The 22,949-nt window shown below is 37.4% G+C and overlaps 1 protein-coding gene across 4 annotated transcripts in view; it reads left to right on the forward strand.

Moving 5' to 3' along the window:
• The window catches only part of ACSS3 (acyl-CoA synthetase short chain family member 3), a 92,101-nt gene that overhangs the window by 52,957 nt on the left and 16,195 nt on the right, over positions 1-22,949 (forward strand). For 2 of the 4 annotated variants that reach the window (XR_010388557.1, XM_064509593.1), the window contains exons 9-11: positions 1,590-1,693; positions 14,839-14,923; positions 18,739-18,834. Coding sequence is in view for 3 of the 4 variants with exons in the window: in XM_064509593.1 (XP_064365663.1) it covers positions 1,590-1,693; positions 14,839-14,923; positions 18,739-18,834 (285 nt within the window). In the remaining variant the exon portion in view is untranslated. Of the gene's footprint in view, positions 1-1,589; positions 1,694-14,838; positions 14,924-18,738; positions 18,835-21,208; positions 21,273-22,949 lie in introns of all 4 variants that reach the window. The other 2 variants (XM_026100330.2, XM_064509597.1) reach the window with 2 other exon arrangements.

The raw sequence follows: 22,949 nt of genomic DNA on the forward strand, positions 1-22,949 counted from the left end.
CCTAAAGGTAGTGACACAGTATTGAATATCAATCCAGTGGTGCATCTGGGCACAGTTGGTCATTTATTTTTATCTGTGCTTAGTGAATCTGAGTTCAAAGTTCTTGGTTTCCACTTGAAAAGGATTACTTATTTCTTTATTTGAGATGTGTGGGCAAGATCATAAATGATTCTTTTGTTAAGTACCTTCGTATTTGCTGAGGATGTCTGACCTGTGTCGTTAGTATCCATGAGTTTATACGCGATATAACAGGGTTTAAGCTGCTCCTTAGAAAATTAGAAGTGCAAAAAATCTACTACAGACATGAACAAAGGTACTGTGCAAGTGTTAGGAAGATCAGAACCTTAGTAGCATGCGGTAATGTAAAATAACGTCTGGATTTTAAATACTACTAATAATATTTAAGAATGCTGCTGTTGACATAAAAGACCTTATCATACTAAACAGGGTGTGAAGTGAATTTGTAATGCTTAATGAAGGATGATAAAATGTGACAAAACATCTGATAGAAGTTGATGAAGTTAAAGACTGTGTGGGGGTTTAATACCCAGTTATATAGCACTATTTAATTTAATGGTACAAAAATCCAGATCACATCTGTCAGTACTGCCAGAAATTGCATCTTTTTCTGCCAAAATTGACTGCAGAATATCCAGTTAAAATGAGCTGAATTCTAATGGTATTGTCAGGGACCCATAGTTGCTAAATGCTGTTCTGTTATCAGCATTATCTAATAGGATTACATGAAAACAGAAGTGATCTGTAATCTCTCAGAATATAAAATATTCAGAATCACTTCAGCTGCTCTATGTATGTTTTCTCTTGGTTTTGTCTGAAATATATAGGTTGCACTGACACTTCACTGTATGGGTTTTGTTTCCTAGAGGCTTTAGAAGCTTTGCTTTTATATATGTGTGTGTGTATATACACAAACACACGCACGCGCGCGTGTGTGTACGTGCGCACACATATATGTGTATGTATATATCTGTATTTATGTATGTGTTCATATAGCCTGGTTCTATTTAGGAAAATGGCTTTAGCCCCCATTAGTTGTCCACAAATCTCATTTTCAAATGTCTTTAAATGATAACTAACAATTTGAAAAATACTAACACCAGTTTAACGGCAACGTTATTAACAACTTCTAAGTTATGCTACAGGTATTTCCATGAAAAGCTTTTTAATTTGTTTATCTCTTTACTGATTTTTTTCTGATATCTCTTTCTGACCCCTTTTTGGTATTTGATACCTATGCTTTGCTTAACTATTCCAGTTCCTTTGTACAAGCTATTTAACTATTCTTTACTTCCATTGGCAGTTTTGTGCCACAGGTCTCCTAAAGTCTTTGTCTTCTAAAAAGAAAGCTTCTTTTACATGATGTACCAAGAAGCCTAAATCAATATTGCTCAGATTCTAGCTGCTGCTTAGTAGGGTGGACAAGTACGAGGAGTTAGAGTCGTTTCACCGCTCTTCTCTCTATCTCATCTGGGATACAGACCACAAATGTTTATTGAATTTATTTTCTCATGCCGTTTTCCTTTCCCGATCCAGATCAAGATGTGTACTTTTTTTGGTTTCATTTAAAGGTTCAGGACATTATTTGTAGCTGGTGAGCACTGTGATGTGGACACACTAGAATGGTCAAAAAAAGTCTTCAAGGTACCCGTCTTAGACCACTGGTGGCAAACTGGTGAGTGTTTTAAAATATGTTTGTGAAACAGGGTAAAAAGGAAATATTTTCAGACTTCTGTCCTGAGTCTGCACATAGTAGTGATATGTCTTTCAATAAATGTAAACGTCATTTAAATAGGCAGGGGTGACCAAATGGGACCAAGTGTGAAAATAAAAATTCAAGCAAGAAGACTGTTTTTGGAAGTGGCCTGACACAGCATTTTTAAAAGCTATGTAGAAAAAAGCAAAATGGTATTTTCTGATGCCTGTGTTAAAAATCAGCATCATTATTATAATTTCTGTATTTTTGCAGGTGTAATTTTACCTTACATTTGCATATGTGACTACTTCATCACACAGAATTTGGTATTTAGAGAAGCTTTCAGAAGCTTTATGTTTTGTATAATTAAAAACAAAATCTGCAGCATAGAGTAGACTTCTTGGTCTTTAATATTGTTGTGTGTGGACCTCATTCAATTTCCGTTAATAGTCTTGAAATGCCTTCCATTTATTTAACTGGAGGAGGATTAAATACTTAGATCACAATGGAGAAATCAAAGTACCAATGTATGTGTAACTCTCTGTGGCGAAAATCCTAGCTGAATTTGGCATTAAGGCTTGATCAAATGTATCTCCTTACATCTACCAACTAGTTGATAGTTATGAGAGACCATACTTTTATTTTGTCCTCTTCTCTACAATCCCAAAGTCTGTAGGCAAGAACAGGCCTCTGTGGTGCAGAATGAGCAGTTAGTTTAGCTGAAAAAGCTTAGAAAATCAGATAATTTCTTTGTCTGCGTACTGAACTGGCAATAACCAGTATTGCTATGTGACTGTGTGTGTGTTTATACCTATCTATCTGTGTAGGTGCCAATATATATGCGACTGTGTGTAGCTTTTATAAGAAATGTATAGTTAGTGCAAAGGCTTAATGTTACTATGTTTATTCAGATATGTCTCAGGTGTCAACCAGACATCTTAAACAAGCTTGTGTGTGTGATTGTACTCAGACTGTGCTTTGAGAGACTTTTGAAAGAAAACCAAAAGCCCATCTCAGAGTGCAATATGTTTTATATTCTTCGTTTTATAGTCATGATATGCTCTTAAACTAGATTTTAGCAGGACTTAATGAGCTAAGGCTATTCCAAATACAGTGTTAAGAGAGGTAAATAATTTGATTAGAATGATGACCCATTTTTATTTTTGAGTGATTATTGTAGAAATGTGTATTGTCAAATGCAAGCAAGTCAGTCAGTCTTGAAGAAAAAAATATACCGGAATCAAAGTCCCTATCAGAAAGACTGCATTTCAGGGGATGAGGAGGAAGAGGGAAGGAAGAAAGGAGAAGAAAAAGGTGATTGTTTTAGTAGAATACATACTGATAAACTAGAAGTATTTTAACTTTTAAAACTTTTTAAAAGCAATTTTTTTTTTTTTAATAGAGAGCAGTCAAATCTGGTAAGTGAGATGAAATGGAAATGCTTGGAAGCACACATCCTCTTTGTTCCTTGCCTACTCTTTCAGAGTTAGCCTTTACTTCTAGTCTTTCTAAGAGCTTCCAGATTGCACAACTCCACACAGTCTATGGTGCGGTGGGTCCTTATGATAGTCCAGTCATTTCCCTCATCTCTGAGACTTGGTTTGGGTCCTTCACTCGTTACAGCAAGACTCCTTCTCCTCCTGTTCTGCTGAAAAGTCTTTCAAACTACATTTGTACTGCAGGCAGTGTGCCCGCTGGGACTTCTCCTGGCACCATCCTGTATTCCAGAACTTCCCTTACATTAACATGCTCGACTGCTCAGGGGAAGAAGAGATTCTTCCTCCCTCAAAAAAGCTTTACTTGCCCCAGAGTACAGCAGATAGGGCAGCAGAAGAAAGCAGCCTTCCCTTTTGCTTTTCTGTCACCTCCTTGTTAACAGTGTACAAAACGTATCCCATTAGATGTGAAAAAACAAGCAGTTGTGTCATATTTAGCTGTGTTGTTTACTCATTAAAATATTATTCAGAGTGGATTTTTGGAAAAGCCTTTTTAATCCAGTAGTAATGGTATTACAGTACATTCAATTAGATTCTGTTTTATACCCTACAGAAAGTGGTTCAAATCAGTATTGAAAATTTTGAGCTTGGAAGCATGATATATTATAAGATGGTTTTGTTAACATAAAGCAGATACTAGTAATTTCATTTTAATGCATTTAAAAATGTGGTTTAAGTGGTTTAATAGTAATCACAGCTACTGACCATCTAGTAAGGTGAATGACCATCTAGTAAGGTGAAAATTCAGTTGATTTGAGGCCTTTATTCAGCAAGGAGCTGAAGAAATTTCTCTTCTGATGTGTTTACAAGAGCTGCACTTTAATCTTTAATTTCCTGTTAATTTACAACTACAATGGAAAACCCTGCAAGCTAAATAACACTAATATTGCACTCCTTTCACTATTTGATGTTTGCACTAGGGAGGAATGGTATCCTTTTAAAGTGTTCTAAAATAGATGAAAAGTTGATGAGGCGAAGGCACGCACAAGGGCTATTTTAGAGGGCAGGAGCTGCAGAAGAAAAAGCTTTTGCCAGAAGCAGTTAGAGAATATGGAAGGTAACACAGCTGAAATAAAGAAAGCACCATCCCAAAAAAGAAATACGAAACACTGCTAATTGTACTTCCCTCTTAGTCTCCCTTGGTTTTCTACAAAAATTTACTAGTCCAGCTGCTCCCACCCCTTCAAACAGCCACTGAAGCTGCTGGCTCTGTTTTGATTGTAGCAGCTGTTAAGCAGATGCTGTTGGATCGCAGAAATTATGCTATTGAATCATAGAAATGTTGTAGTCTACCTCCCTCTCAAAGCAGGACTGTCGCCAACAGTGATGGCTTTATGTAGCTGAGTCTGGAAATCCGCTGATGATTCCACAACCTCCTTGAGTAATCTGTTCCAGTGCTGCATGGTCCTTCTAGTATAAGAGTTTTTCCTAACGTCCAATCTGAACCTCCCAAGTTGCAGTTTGTGGACCTTGTCTCTTGTTGGTCATATACCACCACCAAGAAGAGCCTGGTCATGTTTGTAAGTGTTCATTTGTAGAAGCTAGTGACAGGTTCAGATGCACTTTTCATTACTAGAGACAGCTCCTCTTTTCTCTGTCATGAATAAATATGGAGAAGGTAGGATTTGATAATAGGCTGTTTTGTCCTTTAGGAAGACTTATGGAGATGTAATAAATATGGGAGACAGAGGCAAGAAAGAACTTGTCAGAACTATAAGATGCTGAATGTAGAATATTCTATAAAATAGATAACTGGGTTTATCACTTCATAATAGAAATATTCATGGTTAGTGAATGATAACAGAATAGAGGACCCTGAGGCTCAGAAAAAAAAGTTTTTCAACTATTTCTAAAATAAAAAATCACAGCTAAAAGCACAAAAAAGTCCTCTAGTCATGTCTAACAAGACAGTTTGAGAGAATTAGTTATTTTATGACATGTCATGTAGAGCTAATAAATTCTTTAAATGAATTTTTTTTATTGCCAATTCCAGTTCAAAATAACAAAACTAGTGCATTTTAGGAAATGCCTTTTATTCTAATTAAATTTTATCTGAGGTTCTAAACTGCTGTTTTGTTGTGCCCAAGATTCAAAACTACTGATTTACTTCTATATGTGAAAACGTTTTTGACCTACTTCTATATATGAAAATGTCTTTGACCTTTGATAATCTGGCAAACTGTTACTTGTTGCCAGATTTGATATTTGTATGTATTCTTCCAAAGCAGGAGTCGTGTAAAACTGTGAGAAATGGTGGTGTTTTAATTTACCTGGATACTGCAGGTCTTACTTGTGCAGTTCTGTCTTAGTTGTTGCCTCTTTCAGCTGAGGCTAAAACGATGAATGGAAGAGGGAAATCTAGTATCTGGGTAATTAGTATTTCCTGTATGGTGGCGTAATTTCTGTGGCCTTATTTGTTACCGAGAGAAAAGGAGGGAAGAGATCAACTTTGTAGAGCTGAGGAACAACTGGGTTGTTATTTAGAGGCAGAAACGAGTATGAGCGAAGGGAAATAAAAGGCTGCCATGAAAAAGGATAATGCAAGAAGAGAAAAGTGAATGTAAAGCGTTTCTTCAGGTTTAATAAGGTATCTTCAAAGCTCTCGGCCCCTTTGTCTTATATTGAAACTAGAAATGAGTGAGTATGGACAAAGAAATGTAGGTAGGGGTTTTTTTCTTCATTTTGGCTTTGGAAGACTTATGAAGTATATGAAATCACTGTGAATTGAAACAGTACTTTGAAACAGTAGACAGCTTTCATTAGGGGACTTCAAAGCCATTACACCCGGAAAGCCTCATAGATTACAACTTTGATTTCTGTCAATATTCCTTCATTAGTAATGCGATTTTATTTATTTGTGTTACAAATGCAGTAAGCACATCTTAGAACATGTGAAATGTGTGTCACAGGATCAGTAAGTGGCAAGTAGGAGTTAAGGACATAAGGACTGATATGCACTTGTTTTCTTCAGAGATGTGGCAATAGATGAAAGAATGGTACTTTCAAGTCTTGTGCACATCTATACACAGGGAGGGGATAATCATTTGGTTTTGTGCAGGTGTTCAGTTTTTGCGTATTTATAAGAAAATGACACTTAGCCTTTAAATAGCAATTTTCGTCTTCAAAGTGGTTGTGCAAACACAATCAAATTAATTCTTTTAATACCCCTGTGAAGTAAGTAAAGTGTTATTCCAGTCTTGCAGATACTAAATTGAGAAAGAGAAGTGTCTTGCCCCAAGCCATCCAGGAAGCTATTGCGAAGTCAGTGTTAGAAAGCAGAGCTTTTCTTGCTGAGAGATAAACTTTCTTGTCATACTTACATAAGTTTTGTGATATTTTAAGTGTGTCTGGGGGGGAACAGAAAAGCACATTTTGAACCTTGTTGTGTGTCTCTGTGCATAGTTATGTTTTAAGGGAATGATAATGTAGTTCTGTTTAAGTCTTCTAGCTAAGTATGTCATAGGGCACTTTGCCAAATATATTTGAAATAACCTGAACGATGTTTAGGTTGTACCTGTTGCATCAAATTCTTTGAAGAGGCCCCAATACAGCAGGAGATGCGAGTTTGGGTTACCCTGTTTTGGAACTAGCTTTAGATTTTAGAAGAAAAAAAGTTATTTATTGCAATGAGGGCGTAATGGGGTAATTGAAGCATGAAGGCTGTGAAAGCTTGCATTAAACATCCTCCTCTGCATTCATGTTAGCTATTCAGTATTTTGTAGTACAAAGAAATAAAACGAAACTCTCCTACATCTTTTTTGACAATTTCAGAAAATTTAACAGATAACATTTCCATTTCTTCATATTATATATCAGAAGCAATGATTTTTTTTCTCTTGGTGTTTCTAAGTAGAAATGTTTCGAGACTCTCTATTTCAGGAGGTATAGGAAAATTCAGGTGAAACAACTGAAATTGAAAATTCAGTGAATAAAATTTGAAGTGCATAAAATACTAGTCAAAACACATCTTTCTGTACAGTTTTGTGGTTGTGTCCTCCTTATGCTATAGGAATCTAAGTTATGGAGCCTGTGAGGGTTTAAGAAGATCGAGTTGGGGATAGTAATTGTATTACGCTATGTGATTTGCCTTAATTATTCTGAGGGTCAGCACTGTGAGGGACAGAACTACAAGGAGATGGCGCACCTTTTCTGTGTTCATGGAAATAAGCTGTCTTTTCAGTGGCAAATCTGTGTCTGCAGTAAGTATTAGGATGAAAAATCACATTCTGCTTGTTACATTACAGCTGCTAAAAAAGGTGGTTATAGTACGCAGAGTGTAGTAAGATCTTGCGTACTCTGGCACAATGTGATGAAATTCCCTGCTAGGAATTCCTGCGGTTTTGTAGCAGGATTAATTTACTCTGTCACTTTAAAACTTTTTTTTTTCCTTATCTGTGTCTTATCCCTAAAACCTGCAAATGCTATGTTGGTATTATTTTTATTAGTACATGTTATTAGCATTATACTGAATTGCAATTCCACACAAGAGTCATGGATATACAAATATATTATTAGGACTATAGAAACAAAACATTTGTCTCGTAGAATGCAGTGTAAAAATTACGAATCATGGTTAAGCACAATCACTGTAATGTATTTCAGTGCATAACTTCCTACCACAATCATTTTTGGGGAAGAGTTTATTAATGTGGTCTCCGCACAGCGTGATCTGCTGCCCAGTCTTCAGTTTCCATTGTGCTGTCTTGGCAACATTGTGCAAAATCTTCTCATGAGTGGCCAGAAAGATGGTTTCTGCACCCGATTTCTGTTAGCTAATCTTCCAAGGCTTCCACCGCAGGGCGGTTTGTTAGGTGAGTTACCGCATCAGTCTCGATTTCCATCTCTCACCCTGTTCTGCAGCTGGATTCCTGTTTTTGTTTTCCAGTCATCTTCTGCTTTGCCCTGTTCAAAACACCGCAGAATATGCTTTCTAATCCAATGGATTCCTTGCTATGGTGAGATTGGCAGAGCAAGAGGCAACAGATAATGCAAATTAAGCAAAGGGCAGCTATTTCATTTGGATCAGAGGATCAATTCATGGATTTTTTTTTTTAAGTGCCAGAAATGTCTCTCTGGAATTACGGAACTGGGATGGAAGAGCTGGAACAGGTCACGTGCAGAGTCCGAACTATTGTTTCAGGTTATCAGATAGTGCCTCAGTGCAGATTCAGCTCATACTTTTTAAGGGCTGTTGTATCCTGTAAAGACTGGAATCATATTTTGTTTTTAGTGGATGCTGATACTCTGCAGAACAGTTCTTAAAAAGTGGAAACTACTGTCCAGAAAGTTCTGCAGCTGTGCAGCCCTGAAATGCAGAGGCCAACATAATGTTTGGAATAGCTGAATTTGCAACAGATACTCATGTAGAGGAAAAGAGGAGAAGTGGTCATTATCATGTCTCTACCTAGGGGATCCCATTCTGTCCTTTAAGGATGTGAACATAAAGATTGTTTTAGCCATTGTTTGTTGCTTAGTAATCAGGCTGGTCCAAACTTTGACAGCACATTGTTAGTGTAGCTCGTCTGCATTGCGTTCATTCAATTTTAAGACTGGACACCGACTTCAAATAGTGTTTTGTTTGTCAGTGGAAGAAAGAGAGACAGAGACAGATACAGAGGTTTTTTTTGTTTGTTTGTTTTGTTTTCTTTGTTTTTTGTAGGGGCTACAGGCATTGCCAAGGCAGAGATTGACCTTTCAGTAGTGTGCAGTTGTCTCATTCTGTACAATGGCCTTTACCGGTTGCTTCAGAGAAAGGAAGGCAAACAAAGCTTGTATGTATTGTGTACCCCGTCTGTCTGGTCAGCCTGCATCAAAATCGGAGAGCTCTTTCCTGATGCGTTCTGGTGATGGCTTTTGGTCTTGAGGTTGGGAGATTGACAGTTCTTGCAATTTTTGTCTTAATGGCAGATTAATATAACTTCAGGGAGTGACATACTATGGTTTTGAATTAGAATTTGACACTTCTCCCCCCCGCCCAAGTGCCAAGTAATTTGGGCTAAAATATTTTGGAGGAGGCAGCCAATCTCTTAAACTGATGAAGAGCAGTTGGTGCCTCTCTTTCCCAGTGTTTCAGGAATGTTAGCCACTCAGATGTGTTGCAGGAGTGGGGAAACCTGTCTCTCTTCATCATGGGAGACCTAAATCCATATGTACATCCCAGAAGTGTGCTGTAATTGCAGAGCTAGAATTTCCTAAGCCTTGCTCTGGTATAAAATACTCTGGGCTTTTATATGGACTGGCGAATGGAACATCAAAGCTATGGAATTTTCCTAAATGAGTATTTATTTGGAAATGTGGTAAAACTGTTCCCTTTGAAAACCCCAACTCGGAGCATGCTGTTAGCAGGGAGGTAGAAGAGAGAGTTAAGAATTGGAGACCATTGGTACTTAGAACCAGGCATTTTATTGGTGTAATCCTGGTTCATATAATGGTAGAATACTGTATCTATGCTTTGGCGAACAAAGCTTAGCATCTCCATCATACCTGATTCATGGCATGGCTTAATAAAATGGGTCACTTTGCTTCCCTGATTGTGTTGCCCTCTGTAGTCTTTCAGACTGAAAGTCATCTATACTTATCTTCTAAACTTGATTTTCATAGGATTTCTCAGGCATATCTTCATGCATAGAGGATTGTTATCCAGAAATTCAGGCTTAGCTGGAAAATGGTTTTTTTAAAAGAAATTTCTTGTTTATTATTATATAATGCTTGCTTGTTTGTTGGACATCTAAAAATGTATGTTTAGGTTATATATATATATTCTACAAGCTTTTTCTACTTGAAATGAATCATTACATCTGCATAAGTTTATTACGTTCTTCAGTGCCGTTCACTGTTTGCCGCATTGCATCATGCCACCAGCCATGGCATGTATTTTCTCCTCCAAAAATGTTTATCTTTTTAGGGTTATTTCAGATATGCATTTCACGTAGCTATCAGTTCTCCTGTGCATTTTGGGAAAGGCTCCAGCTTGCAAAGATCACACTGGTTCAATGGTGGAAGGAGCGTTGTGGCTTGGGAGGAAAAAAAAAGGCTTTTATTTTTGGAAATGATTACAGTTTGCACATGGTTAGGCAGTAAGCCCACAAGGTTCTTCTGGTTAAAAAAAAAAATCTGCTTTTTAAGTTGCTGGGAAAGTTCTCTCTACCTCCTAGCTATTCTGTCCTTTTTCCTCACGCTGGTAAACACCTCCTCTCTGTGTTGATACAATTTCAGTATCAACTGTACCGTAGCCATTCTGTCGCATTTATGCTGTCATTTTCTAACGTAGAATTGATAGAAAGCATGCATTAAGCTTTTCTGCTCCCATTTGGCTTCAGTTTCTCAGTGCTTATTAATCTTAATCATTTCTGATTGTCTTTCCATGTGCAGCCAAGGGACATGCATGAATATGAATGAAGTAGTATAAATGTTTTTCTCCTTTTTAAAATTTCATTTATGCAGTTTTGATTATTGAAAACAAAAGCAATGTAAAGCAATCTTAAGCTGTGGAGCCCACCCATGAGCTGTTTATTGTGCAGTGGATGGGCAAATGAAGGAGGGGAGACACCTTGACCATCTAGCGTGTTAAGTAAAAGTAATGCAGCCTCAGCTATGTGAGGGAGAGAAGCTGTGACAGCACCTCCGGTTGGTATGTGTGAGAAAATGTTACAGGTTGCTGATCTTATTCTTGTTGCATGGCAACTGCTTTTTTGTAGCTCAGAGAATAAAGTCCTCATTAGCGTAAAGTAGATGATTTTACTGATGATTTGAGAACAGGAGGGCTGGTGTTAAGCTGTATGGGTCTAACGCGTGGAAGGAACAATCCTTTGCAAGATTGAAGGCTGCCCAGTGAGCGTAGAGAAAGAGAACAGGAGTTTCTAAAATGTTAAATCCTGATACAGATAAATTTATTTGAATTGTTCAGAAGTAATTTTATCTTTCTTTTCCATCTTGGCTATATTACTATGCATACAATATAAAAAGATTTCCCAAAATGATTAAACAGTAAATGGTTACCACTGAGATGTGTAATTACTTTTTATAATCTCCATTTATGTCTTACTATTTCATCATGTGTCAGTTATGATGTTACGGTAGGATGAAAATAAAAATCTGGAATGCAGTTACAGCTTGAAAATACATTATAATTCGGTGCATTGCCGAACTTCATGCATCTTTAAATATGCCATCTGAAATCTCAAAATACAACCAGAAAGCAGTCCATTCTCCTCTCTGATTATCTTGGTTGTCATTTTGCTGTAGGCAACTTATAAAATGTACATTATAAATTACCATTTGGAGGCAAAGGAGCCTGGTGCGCTTATAAAATGAATGCGTAAACTTCTGCTATGTGACTAGCCTGCCAGTACACAATGACTAAACTAATTTCCTTCTTTGATTTTAGTATTTGTCATGGTCCACCACCCTTTAACTAAACTAATTAGAGCTTTTTTACAGTTATAGTTCATTCATTTATTCTGGAGATCTTATTTGGATGTGCTTTGAAATCTGCAGAGGCCTTGAATGTATGTATACGTTGATACCGCACACAGCACGGTTTGTAAATATCTTCTGCATTTGGATAGGATTGTGAAAGGGAGCCTTGGGGCAATTTCTGTTTGTTGTGTTTGATTTTTTTTTTAATCGATGGATTGAATATTGCAATAGAACTGTTATACAACAAGTATGTGGCCTTCACAAATGAAATGTTTATTCATGATAATAGATGCATTATGATTGCAAGTGCTTTGAAGCAATAAGAAAATACTAAAATAATTGCTTGTATCTCATATGATTTCAAATAAAAAAAACCCATAGAACGTCCAAGTACTTTAAGAAAATGTATTACTTTATACACAAAATGGATTTTGTTTTGAGAAACAAGCTTCAGATTTTCTAATATCTATAGCTTATCTTATGATTTTCCAGTGATTCTGTACATTCACAAGAAACAAGATAAATACTTTGCTTCTGGATAGCTCTATGCAGCTGTTGTTGTACAGGTATTAATATGGCTCTGTAGTCAAATTAATATTAATCTTGTGATTATTTGTCAACTGTACAAACGAGGTTGAAGCTCCCATACTCTGTGCTGTATGTGTGCATCATAATATGGGAATGCCTATCCTAGGTTTTGTATCAATCTGAATATATGTAATTAATATAAAGCAAATACATTTTGCTGAGTGCAAAACTGAATATAACGTGATATGCCATTTTAAACATTGAACCGACATAAGAGCATTTTATATTGTGAAAATTGTGTCATAGCTGAGGTGGGAGGTTTTCATTGATACAGCTGCAGATTAGAGTCTGATATAAAGTTAAATCAGAACATAAACTACATAGGTGAGCTTTGAGAAAGCTAATTGTCACTAAAGGCACGTATCAGAAAAATGTCCTGGTTTATGAAAGCCTCTAAATGTGTACCTGTGTTGTGTTTGACATTTAAAATGTAAAGTGGTATCTTGAACCATAGGTTAGACTGAATGGACAAACTGTGTGTGTAGGAGGAAGTGTTTGTGACAGTCTTACTTCTTTAAATGAAACATGCTGAGATTAATAGCTTGACGGTGTGTAACTGGGTTTATAGTTTTGTGACTGGTCAAAGCTTATCTAAGTGCAAACCCTGCTGAAAGGAGGAGTGGAGCGTTCATCCCTCATCTCTGGCTACACATTTGTATCCCTTCTTAGGCCAGTCCTAGCATGCATGTGGCTGCCTGGAGAGCAGGATCAGGGAATTGATATAGGCAAAAACTAACCTGGGTAAAAGAATGAATAATTAATTTGAGTTTTCTGACTAAATCATTTCCATGCGATTCCATGTAAAAGCATGGGAGTATTCATGCTGGGTAAAAGATGGGAATGAACAGCCAAAGTGTAGAGGGATAATGAAACTCTCCCTTTTTGGCAGTGATCTGCACAGATCTGCACTTTAATCAGCTTGAGTCAACCATGAAACAACAGCCTGAGTTTCCGGTTGTGCATTTTAATTGCAGTTACAGCCTTCTTCATGTAATGAATAATGAAAATCGATATGGCTGTCACATCATTGTCTCTTTTGGCTATTTTCTGTGGTATCTTTCAGAGTCTTAAGTACTTTCTGCGTTTTCTGTAATGTTTAATACAAAAGAGGGATAAATTAAGAATACAGACAGGTGGAAGAAAAATAAATGATAATTGCCATCACCATTCAAGAACTGTGCTGCTGTATCTAACAGATTCCTCAGAAATAAGAGTTGAAATGACATCCAGAATGATATATGACAGAGTTTTCAAAGTTTCACTGTTAGCCAGCAAAACCTTTCAGAATTTAGGATGACAGATTGTCTTTAATCTAATCTAATTGTGCCTAATGTGTGAATTGGATTTAATTTCACACTTGCTTTCTGACAGTTGGTAAAACTGAATCAGAGGATCCTTAAGAAGTTGCACTCCAAATTCTGCAGTCATTGTTGTCTGCTCATGGCTTCTCTCATTTTTCTGCTATTCTTCTTTGCTGCAGTACCTTGCTAAAGATGTTAGAAAGATTAGAATTTCAGTAAATGTAAGCTCTTTCAGTAAATTTTACTTCATTTGATGACAGGTCTAAGCAAAATGAAGAGGCAGTGAGTAAAATGGATGGGAATTTCATTATACAATTATTATATATCTGAAAAGTAATTTTCATTAGCCTTTGCCCTAAAAAGGCAAAAATCATTACATATCAACATGTACTAACAGTGTGGGTACGTCTGTACGGTGTACTTTTTTGGCAAACTTTCAGATGTCAGCCCAGCATCACACATCATACTCTGTGGGGATCATCCAACGTGTTCACTTCTGTGTCCTGAAATGCTCTGGGATAGTAGTGGCCAGATGTCACCTCTTTGTTTTAATGTTGATGGATAGTTAGGATCAGTCTATTTGCAGTTAATTACTCTGCACTAGCAAGGTGTAGTTGATATTTCTAGGCATTTAGCACTTCATCATGTCTCATGCATCAGCCTGGAGCTGTGCAGAGAGTGTAGATCTATTCCAGGGAGATACAGGGAAAACTTCATAACAAATTACATAGTGGATATTTTTGAGTCCTTGTGGAAGGTATGGCTGACTAGAGTTTTCAAAGACAGATTAAAACAATTATCTGAAATTCCCTTCCAAGACTAGTAAGCACAAAGCGACAGAGGTAATTAGGTGACCAGCCTGCAACATCTAGACAGGATTTGTTGTGGGATAACAGCACTAACTTGCAAGTTGTGAGCGAGTCAGGGCACCCACTGCTGGTGCATTCAGTGACTTGAAGACTTGGTTGGTTTCTGATGATAAAGAACTGACTGGGTACTTGACTTCTGTGCTCTGCCAGGCAGTAAGCTGAAGGATGAAGAAAATGAGGAAATTAGGTCTGTATAAATACTTGATTTCCTGTGCCTTGAAAATTCAGACTCCCCCCGGTACATACTGTTTGTGTGGTGTGTGTTTCTGTGATTCTTAGATTTGGTTTTATTATAAGGAGGTAGTATGGCACGCTATGATGGTGTTTTTGAATGCCAGAATTCATCTAATACTGTGGTTTTCTGTTCCTGGATGCACAATAGTTGTTGCCTTACTGAGAAAACGTGTGCCTTTTACCTTACTGAATTCTTAACTCCACCCTTTCTGCCATAGTTAAAATGACCTCTCTGTGGAGGGAGCATGTGCAAGGAATCTCTCCAGAGCTTCATTCTTGCTGGGCAGATCGATGTGTTATCAGGTACTGATTTAGCCTTCTACCTCACCAGAGACCCTCCTTTCCATTCTCTCTGTGCTGTCTCCTGCAGCCCCTTTAATTTCCCTTGACCAAAACGACAGCTTTGCTGGGAGAATGGTTCAGAACGACACTGCCACAGTGAGAATTTAGTGTATTGTATTTTATTGCGTGTAGTAATATGTTAATGTATGACAGTTGCTCCTCCTCCTTCTCCTCTTCCTCTCCTGCTGCAGAGCATCTCCCAACCTCTTTCATACGCTTCGAGTGGAGGCATGCCATGTATCCCCTTTAAATCCTAACACATTCAAAGTAACCCAAACTAAAAGTAATATTAATGTCAGAATGCAGGGTTTTTTTCCCTAAGTGCCTTCTACTGGAAAAAGTGTAATATTTCAGCACTGTGCCAGTGTATGTCTTATGTTGATGAACATGAGGCAAAGCATAGAAATTGTAATACACCAGGAATGCAAGTGGTGCAAGGCACTGTTCATCTATTAAGTTCTGAATAATTTTTTCGAAACTATTTATTTTAGAATGAAATTTGAATACTTAAGGGGATAAACTTGAAGATTTGGGTCATACAATTTACTGTACTATCACTCTGCATCACATGGCAGAGTACACTTCTAAAAGTCAGGCAGATTGGCAGATGGAACCATTCTGATGAATAAAATGGAGACATACTTATGTATAGACTTATGTATACTCCTTAGCAAGTGTACTCTTTGCTTCTGAATCAGCAGCACTTTCTCTAATGGAAGAATTGCTTTCAGAGGTACAAATGCACTAAAATGCCTGTCTCAGACTGTTTATTAACTGTGCAGTATAGCTCAATAATATTGAATCTCTTTAAAATAATCTATTTCATTTGCATACAGAGTAACACAAAAGAAAGAAAATCACATCTTTGAAATTTGAGGCTTTTTTTTTTTTTTTAAATCAACCCCTATCCTGAAAGTAATAGTGTAACATAAGGAGGTTCTTGGGATTCTTTAACAACTCTAATTTTGAAGATGGTCTCTCACAAGCTCAGTCTTTCAAGTCTCAGTGAAGTGCTCTTCATTATTCTCAAAGGTATATATCCTTACTCCATTATAACTCAACGCAGATGTTGAATGTAGTTATTGGACTAGTTGTGAAACACTGCTCTGCCAGTGTGAAACGTTGCTCTACTAAATGGCCGTTTCATTGTCACATTATAAGATGTTACATGAGAAGCAAGTTGGTTTTATCATCCAGTTGTCCCTGAAAAGCTTTCCATAGCCAGAAGGTGAGCTAAGTCACACATAGAGTGTGCAAGGTTAGCTCCTTAAATATCTGTAGCAGGGACTGAGTGGAAGACGAATCCACTGTTCTGTACATTACCTTAAAAATATGCAAGTTCTTACAGACTTCAGCACTGGGAGTCTGTCCAGACCACATCATGTCTCAATTCAGAGAATCTGCAGCTATAAGCAAGTGAGTGTCAAGAAAGGTTCCTGTAGAAACCTGATGAAAGGAGTAGGTGGATTACAATGTCTGTTTGACAGGTGATACCCTTTTTCAGGCTGTTGCTGCTTTTGCTTTCAGACTTAAGTCTTGTAACCAGCATATAGATTCTGACTTGAATTGTAAAGACACCAAACTTAAACCAGATACTCTCATCTTAAGCTACTCTGCCTTTTGGAAAAATAAGAAAGGGCCACGTAGTACTTTTATTATACATAATGTGGTAAGGATGCATTCTCATCGCTATTAATTTTTCTGTATTCTTCTGAACAGTGATGATTTTTTTTCAAGCAGGATTTGAGTTGAATTTTACTTCCAAGTCAGGCTCTGCTCTTCTTTGATTAAGAAGTGCTGTCATGGAAAGGGGTTGCTGTTTTCTGATACTTTTGGGAAATTGGTATTTCAGTCCAGCATCTTGTTTGGAAGATGTATCTTGGTTTTCTAGAAACTGTACAGCAAAGAGATATGTGCTACCCTTTGACAGTGCTCCTTGCTTCTCCTACTGTATAAGGGAATCTGTAGCTTTCAGGAGCTGTTAACCTAAAATACTTAGTGGATATATCTGGGATTAAGCTTCCCTCTCTTAATTTATAACTGGTCCAAGAACCGACAAACCAGATTTTTTTTCATGTATATGAAAAGTCTGATTGACTCATAGGAGTTGAATGTACAACCTAATGATTAGAGTGCTGGGTAAATATGAAAATTATATACTTCCACTGGTAATTGAGAAGACAATAGAATAAATAGCTGCAATACAAAGACCTAATCACGTAATTTTAGGACTTGTGATTCTGGTTTAGAATAAATGGCCTTTCATTCAGTCTTATTTGTCGTTGTCCAAAAAGCAGGAACAAACACAGACGAATTAGTATGATGATGTTTCCTTTTTTGTTTCTATTGTTTCTGCAGTGTATCAAATAGCCAATGAGTCCAAACTAATTTTCAGAGATTTCACAAATCCCCCTGTCCCAAGGGTTTTTTGGATTATGAGATCTCTGCAATAAGAAATTTTCATCAATTTCCAATTCATACTAAATCTTAGTAGTAGATCAGGTTACAGTGATGCTCTGTTCCCTACCCGCTTTTCTGACAGAATCATTGTTATGCAGCTGTAGAAATTTTCTTTGGCAATGGCAGTGCCTATTCCTGTCAGTTTGTGTTGAAAATTACTTGGAGTGCGCAGACTGGTCTCAGGACTGATTTGGAGGTGCAGGCTTTAAAGGAGGTTACTGTCACATTCAGCAGTTCTGAAGTGGGTCTTTTGCTTCAGGGGGGTTTCCAGACCTACTTGCCTCCTGTGGGCTCCGTGAAGGGAGCAAAGACTCCTTACAGCAAGTGCCTAATTTAGTTGTCTGCTGTTAGATGAGGGAATGTCTTCCTAAGATTCAAAAGTCGGGAGACGTTTGTCTTCTGACCGAAAGAATAAATTAAAAAAAGAAAAAACGAAAAAAAGGAAGGGCTCCAAACTGTAGCAGATAATAACGCTTAGCACTTTTCTTTAATTTCTGGTAGGTGAGGGAGGAAAAGCCAGCTGGTTTATGATCACAGAATGCTTGCGTAGTTTGATTCCTATTCCTTACACTAGTGCTTTTGAATTTATTTTGTCAACATCAGAAAGTTAGGTCTGTCCTGTCTACGCTATTTCTTTTTGAGCCTTTTCATTAGCTGAAATAGTTCTTGCTGAGACCTCCAGGACTGTAAGAAAGGTATTCCTGACTTGTCTGCATTATTTACAGACAACTTTGAGGTACCACCATTTCTCTGATCTTCTTGACCAGTATTGTAGTGGAGCAGATTTGGCATTTATCTACTTTTCAAAACTCTGAATGAATACAGTTTTTCAGCTCCAAAAGAGAACACCTGGTATTTTGATACTATTTTACATTATAAGGTAATCAATCAATAATGGATTGTATTTTTTCTGGAATTTGTTTTTCCCAAGGATATTGACTTATGAAATAACCCTTTAAACACATCTGTCCTACACAGTATTTCTGTCATGAGTTTGCTGCAGGCAGGTATCTTCCTGGCCTGGGATAACTTCATGCCTATAGCAGAGTAAGCTATCAGCTATAATGCCGAATGTTTTTATTTTTGACTGTTTCCTATAGAATGGAAAAGCTGTTCTGTGAAGAACTCAGATTTCTGTGGTGAACTTATATTCATTAGCTAATACATACAAAGCTCCTAAATTCTGAATCTTTCATTGCTTGTCTGGGAATTTTCTTTTGATGTGCTGAACTAGAAGCACAACTTAGAACCGATAAATACTGCATGACACTAAGAACAATCCTAACTTGGCATGCTTGTGTTCTCTTACTTCACAGAGTCGGGTTCTGCAATTACTGCTTCCTGTATTGGTTTGGGAAATTCTGCAACGCCCCCACCAGGACAGGCAGGGAAACCAGTGCCAGGATACAATGGTAAGACTGTGTTAAATGTGCTTCTAGGAAAGGAAATTACTTATATTCTTGAGTAAGTGCTCTTTAATTTACATACCTCATGGGGAAAGTACATTACAGTCTTATTAACCAATTTTCCTCCTTCCTATAACAGGAAGCGCTGCTTTTTTGTGCATTGTGGGATATGACTCTGCATAAGAAATACAGTATTACGCTCAATATGATTGATCAACTACTCTGTTTTTATTACGTTAAATGGCTAGCACTTATTTCTACAGTGTATAGAACAAAGATATGAAAAACCACAGTGCTTTCAGGCTTTATCTACAATCACACAGTGTTAAATGAGAAGCAGCAGTAAAATTGTATGTTGGCAAATTGGGAAGAACAATGTTAAAAACTATCATCAACAGGAGAGGGAATGATAACTAGACAAATAATTGCAATAAATTGCACTTCTAGTGTATTCTGTCATAGCTGTATTTTCAGAGCCCAAATATTTTTGGTTTTGGCAATGTACTTGTATACTTATCAGTCTCAGAGACACACTGATTAGATTTTCTTCTGGCGCTGCAAGAAGTGCATAAAGAGAATTCTTACTAAAGAAATACGTCATAGTTAGCTAACAGGCAACCTGGCAAGGATAAAATCTTCTGTTTGCACCCATCTCACATTCCATTCCTTTTTTTTAAATCAAAGCCGTCTTGCCTTTATGTTCAGGTACATGGGCTTATATATAAGAGAGCTGTTAAGCCTGTTATCTTTCATTACTTGTGCAGCATTTTTATTTCTAGCTGGGATCTGTGATAGGCTGTGAACCAACGTGAAAAGTGAAAGCACTCATTGTCTGTAAGGTATTTGCATGCAGAGGGTGCAGCCTCAGGATTATGAACTCTAAAATATTTTCATACCTGGGAATCCTGGTTTCAATACTGTTTTCAAGAGTTACTTGAGGTCCAAAAAATAATTACATTTCTTAAAGGTTATACCATCTTCAGGAAGAGTTCTCACATCCTTTGGCAGAAAGAGCTTAGCTAGCTTTTCTTCTAATGAATACAAGTGGAAATGAACCTTAAAGAAGATAATCATTTTTAGCAGCTCTGGACTTAAGCACTTACAGTTATTGCATGAAGATGAGCAATAGGTGAAAAACAGCACTGAAAGAAAGCCATGACATATGTCCAGAGTCCCAAGTTCCAAGTTGCTGAATTACAAAAATGGCTTTGTGGACTCAGCTGTATCTATGTGCTGAGCCATTGACTTCAGCAAGTTCCTCAGTTACTTAAAAATTACAATTCTCTCAGAGGGAGTGGCTTCAGCCAGAAAGAGTAAATCCTAGCTGTTTGTTATTCTTTGGACTGGATAGGACGTGATACTGCTCCTAAGTTTCTTAGTAGGACGTTAGTCAGAAGTCTGTCTCTTTTTCCATATTGCCCCTGGAACTTTTTAAAACAGTACATAAGATTATTTGTAGTAATTTAGGTCTAGGTGAGCATTGGTTTCTTTGCTTTGGCAAACTTTAAAAAAGTTATTGTTAAATCCATATCAGCCTAGTCTAGCAAAATGTTCCCTCCCTATTTTTTCATGGTGTAGTCATTTCACTCTGTTTAACTGCATTTATCATAGGCTCAGTCTGTAAGTTGATACTATAGTTAAGAATAGCCTAGTTGTTCTATGATTCCTTCCCTGTCGCCTAGATAACTTCATTGAAGAGGCTATTTCAGGTGTTTTTCCTCAGAAATCTGCATATTCCATATCAAGATATGATCATTTCACTGAAGGTGATGGGTCAGGTCTGGATTCCACACTCTACTCTAGCATTACCCTGCTCTGCAGCTTTGGGTAATTCCCAAGTTACTTTCCCTCTTTGTGCTAGACTAGAATAACCTTGGTCAGTTGGGGAGCATCTTTCTGGGTCTAGCCAGGGCCTTTGAAAAACAGGCACATTTATTTACTGCTAATAATATTTCGCACATGAACTAGGTCAGCCTCCAGTGATCTTAGCTGTTAGTTCTTAGTCATGTTACCTGAATACTTTTTCCTCATATTTGTTATATATTTGAAGGTGCTTTGTTACTTGGAAGGTTAGATTTTGCAGTGTGAAGGTGTCTTTTAGTTTTAGTTCTTTCTTTATTTCTCATTCTGATTTTGTGCTATTTCTGCTTCCAAAGCATAAGTATTATAAATTTGAGGCTTATTGTGCTTATGTCTGAATGCTAATAGGGTCATGAGTTTATCTAGTTTGGTACCCTGAAAGTTTTTAATTCATTTCATTGCTTGGTGTATTCCAATTCTTAAGTGTGACATAAGTGTATATCCATGAAGTAAAACACTGTCCTCCATCTAAAAATATACTACTTACAGGAGTTCTCTTCCTTTATTACCTTTTTTACAGTGATGATTCTGAATGAAAAGAAGGAACCAATGAAGGCGAAAGCTTTAGGAAATATTGTGGTAAAGTAAGCAAACCAAGTATCTTACAGCTAAGAAAAGCCTTACAGACGGGCTCGACTACCTTTTGACCAAAATTTATCTATGTAACAGTAATCAAAGCAATGAGAGTTGAATAGCATGGCTGTCTCTGATATTAATATCAAACTATCAAAACTTAGGTCCATTACTGTTGAAAAAATGCAAATGACATTGTGTATGTAAATGACTGTGGACTGCTTTCTTTTCCCCCTTAAACTACAGCAAAATTTACCATTTTCTTAATTGCCAGATGCTGGCAAAGGAATAAGTCTGCCTGTTGTGATGTATGAGCACAGTATTGGATCATTCTCTTCACTATTTTATCTTTCAGTTCAGAGAAATTGTATAGCAGTGAAGATTCACGTGCTTTGGCCTTTGGGTTTGATGCTGCCTGCTCTTTCATTGTTTCCTAATCCCAAGTGATGCATGTTCTTACAGGGAGAATGTGCGTTTTACTGATCTCAGTAAAAACAATAAGATGTCTGTGTGTGTCACTGTTCAAGTGTAGCAGTACTTGGACAAACTTAATACAAGAAAAGACTCCAGCCAAAAAAAGAAAGAAAGAAAGAAAGAAGCCCTGCTGTAAGTCCTGTAGCTGATCTTTGATAGAATTTACCAAACTCCTGTCAGATGAGGTCCATAAGCTGTAATATCCTTCTTGAAAGTACACATTTCTTAATGTCTTTTCTTAGATAAAAGAGCCTCTGTTCAGATATACTCTGAACATCCATTGCATTTCTCTTATCTTACTTTCCACTCGCTTTTTCTAGAACCTTTCCTTACTTCTGTAAAGGTCGATAGACTACTGCTCCACATAGCATATGCCAGCTGTGTATTCCAGATGTTTCACAGGGTTTTAGGTGAATGTCATTTTTCTCATCCAGATAGCTACATTGTGATTTACACGTTAGCTGTAGCCTCCTCTGTTTTCAGTCTTAGAAAATACTTAAGCTCTGAACACATACTGACTGCCAGCAAGTACAAGTCCCAGAATGAATGCATTAATCAACTTCTGTTTTGGTAAAATTTAAGAGACTAGAGGTAGCTCAGAGGCATCATTCCTCATGTAGATGAATGAAAGGTAATGTGCTGAAAGATGAGCATTAACCTTCAGTGAAATGAAATTTTGTTAAAAGCCAAAACATTGGCATAGATATACTGATTTTGATCAATTGTTGAATGAGCTTAACTAAGAATAGAGCCATGGGTGGTAGGAGATTAGGAGCTCGTGACATACAGGCACTGGACTATGCTGCAGAAATGCCCTTTTGAAATATGGGCTGTCTAGCTGTGTAGAGCTTGCTTGGGAATCTGAGTTGCCGAGAGGTGGAGGTTATTTGCTCACCTGTACTACTGATCTAATGTAATTAGATTACTGTGGAGACTAAGACAGTATCACAGTAAGTTGTTGTACTGTGTGACACACGTGTGCTTTCAGGATAAAGCCTCTACTCTGCCTGATTCTGCGCATCTAAGGCTAAGTCACCAGGATGCACAGGAACGTGTCTAAGTGCGCACACGTTGTTCCCTGAATAAACACGCTCATATTTAGACATAGTTTTCCTGTGACACCTGTAAGATGGTGCATTAATTCCGCTGTGGAGTATGAATAATTTAAATTGCTGTAGTCTTTAGTAGGCTGTGGTTTGCAGTAACAGTAATCT

The sequence above is a fragment of the Dromaius novaehollandiae genome, chromosome 1 (genome assembly GCF_036370855.1).
Source record: "Dromaius novaehollandiae isolate bDroNov1 chromosome 1, bDroNov1.hap1, whole genome shotgun sequence".
NCBI lineage: Eukaryota > Metazoa > Chordata > Aves > Casuariiformes > Dromaiidae > Dromaius > Dromaius novaehollandiae.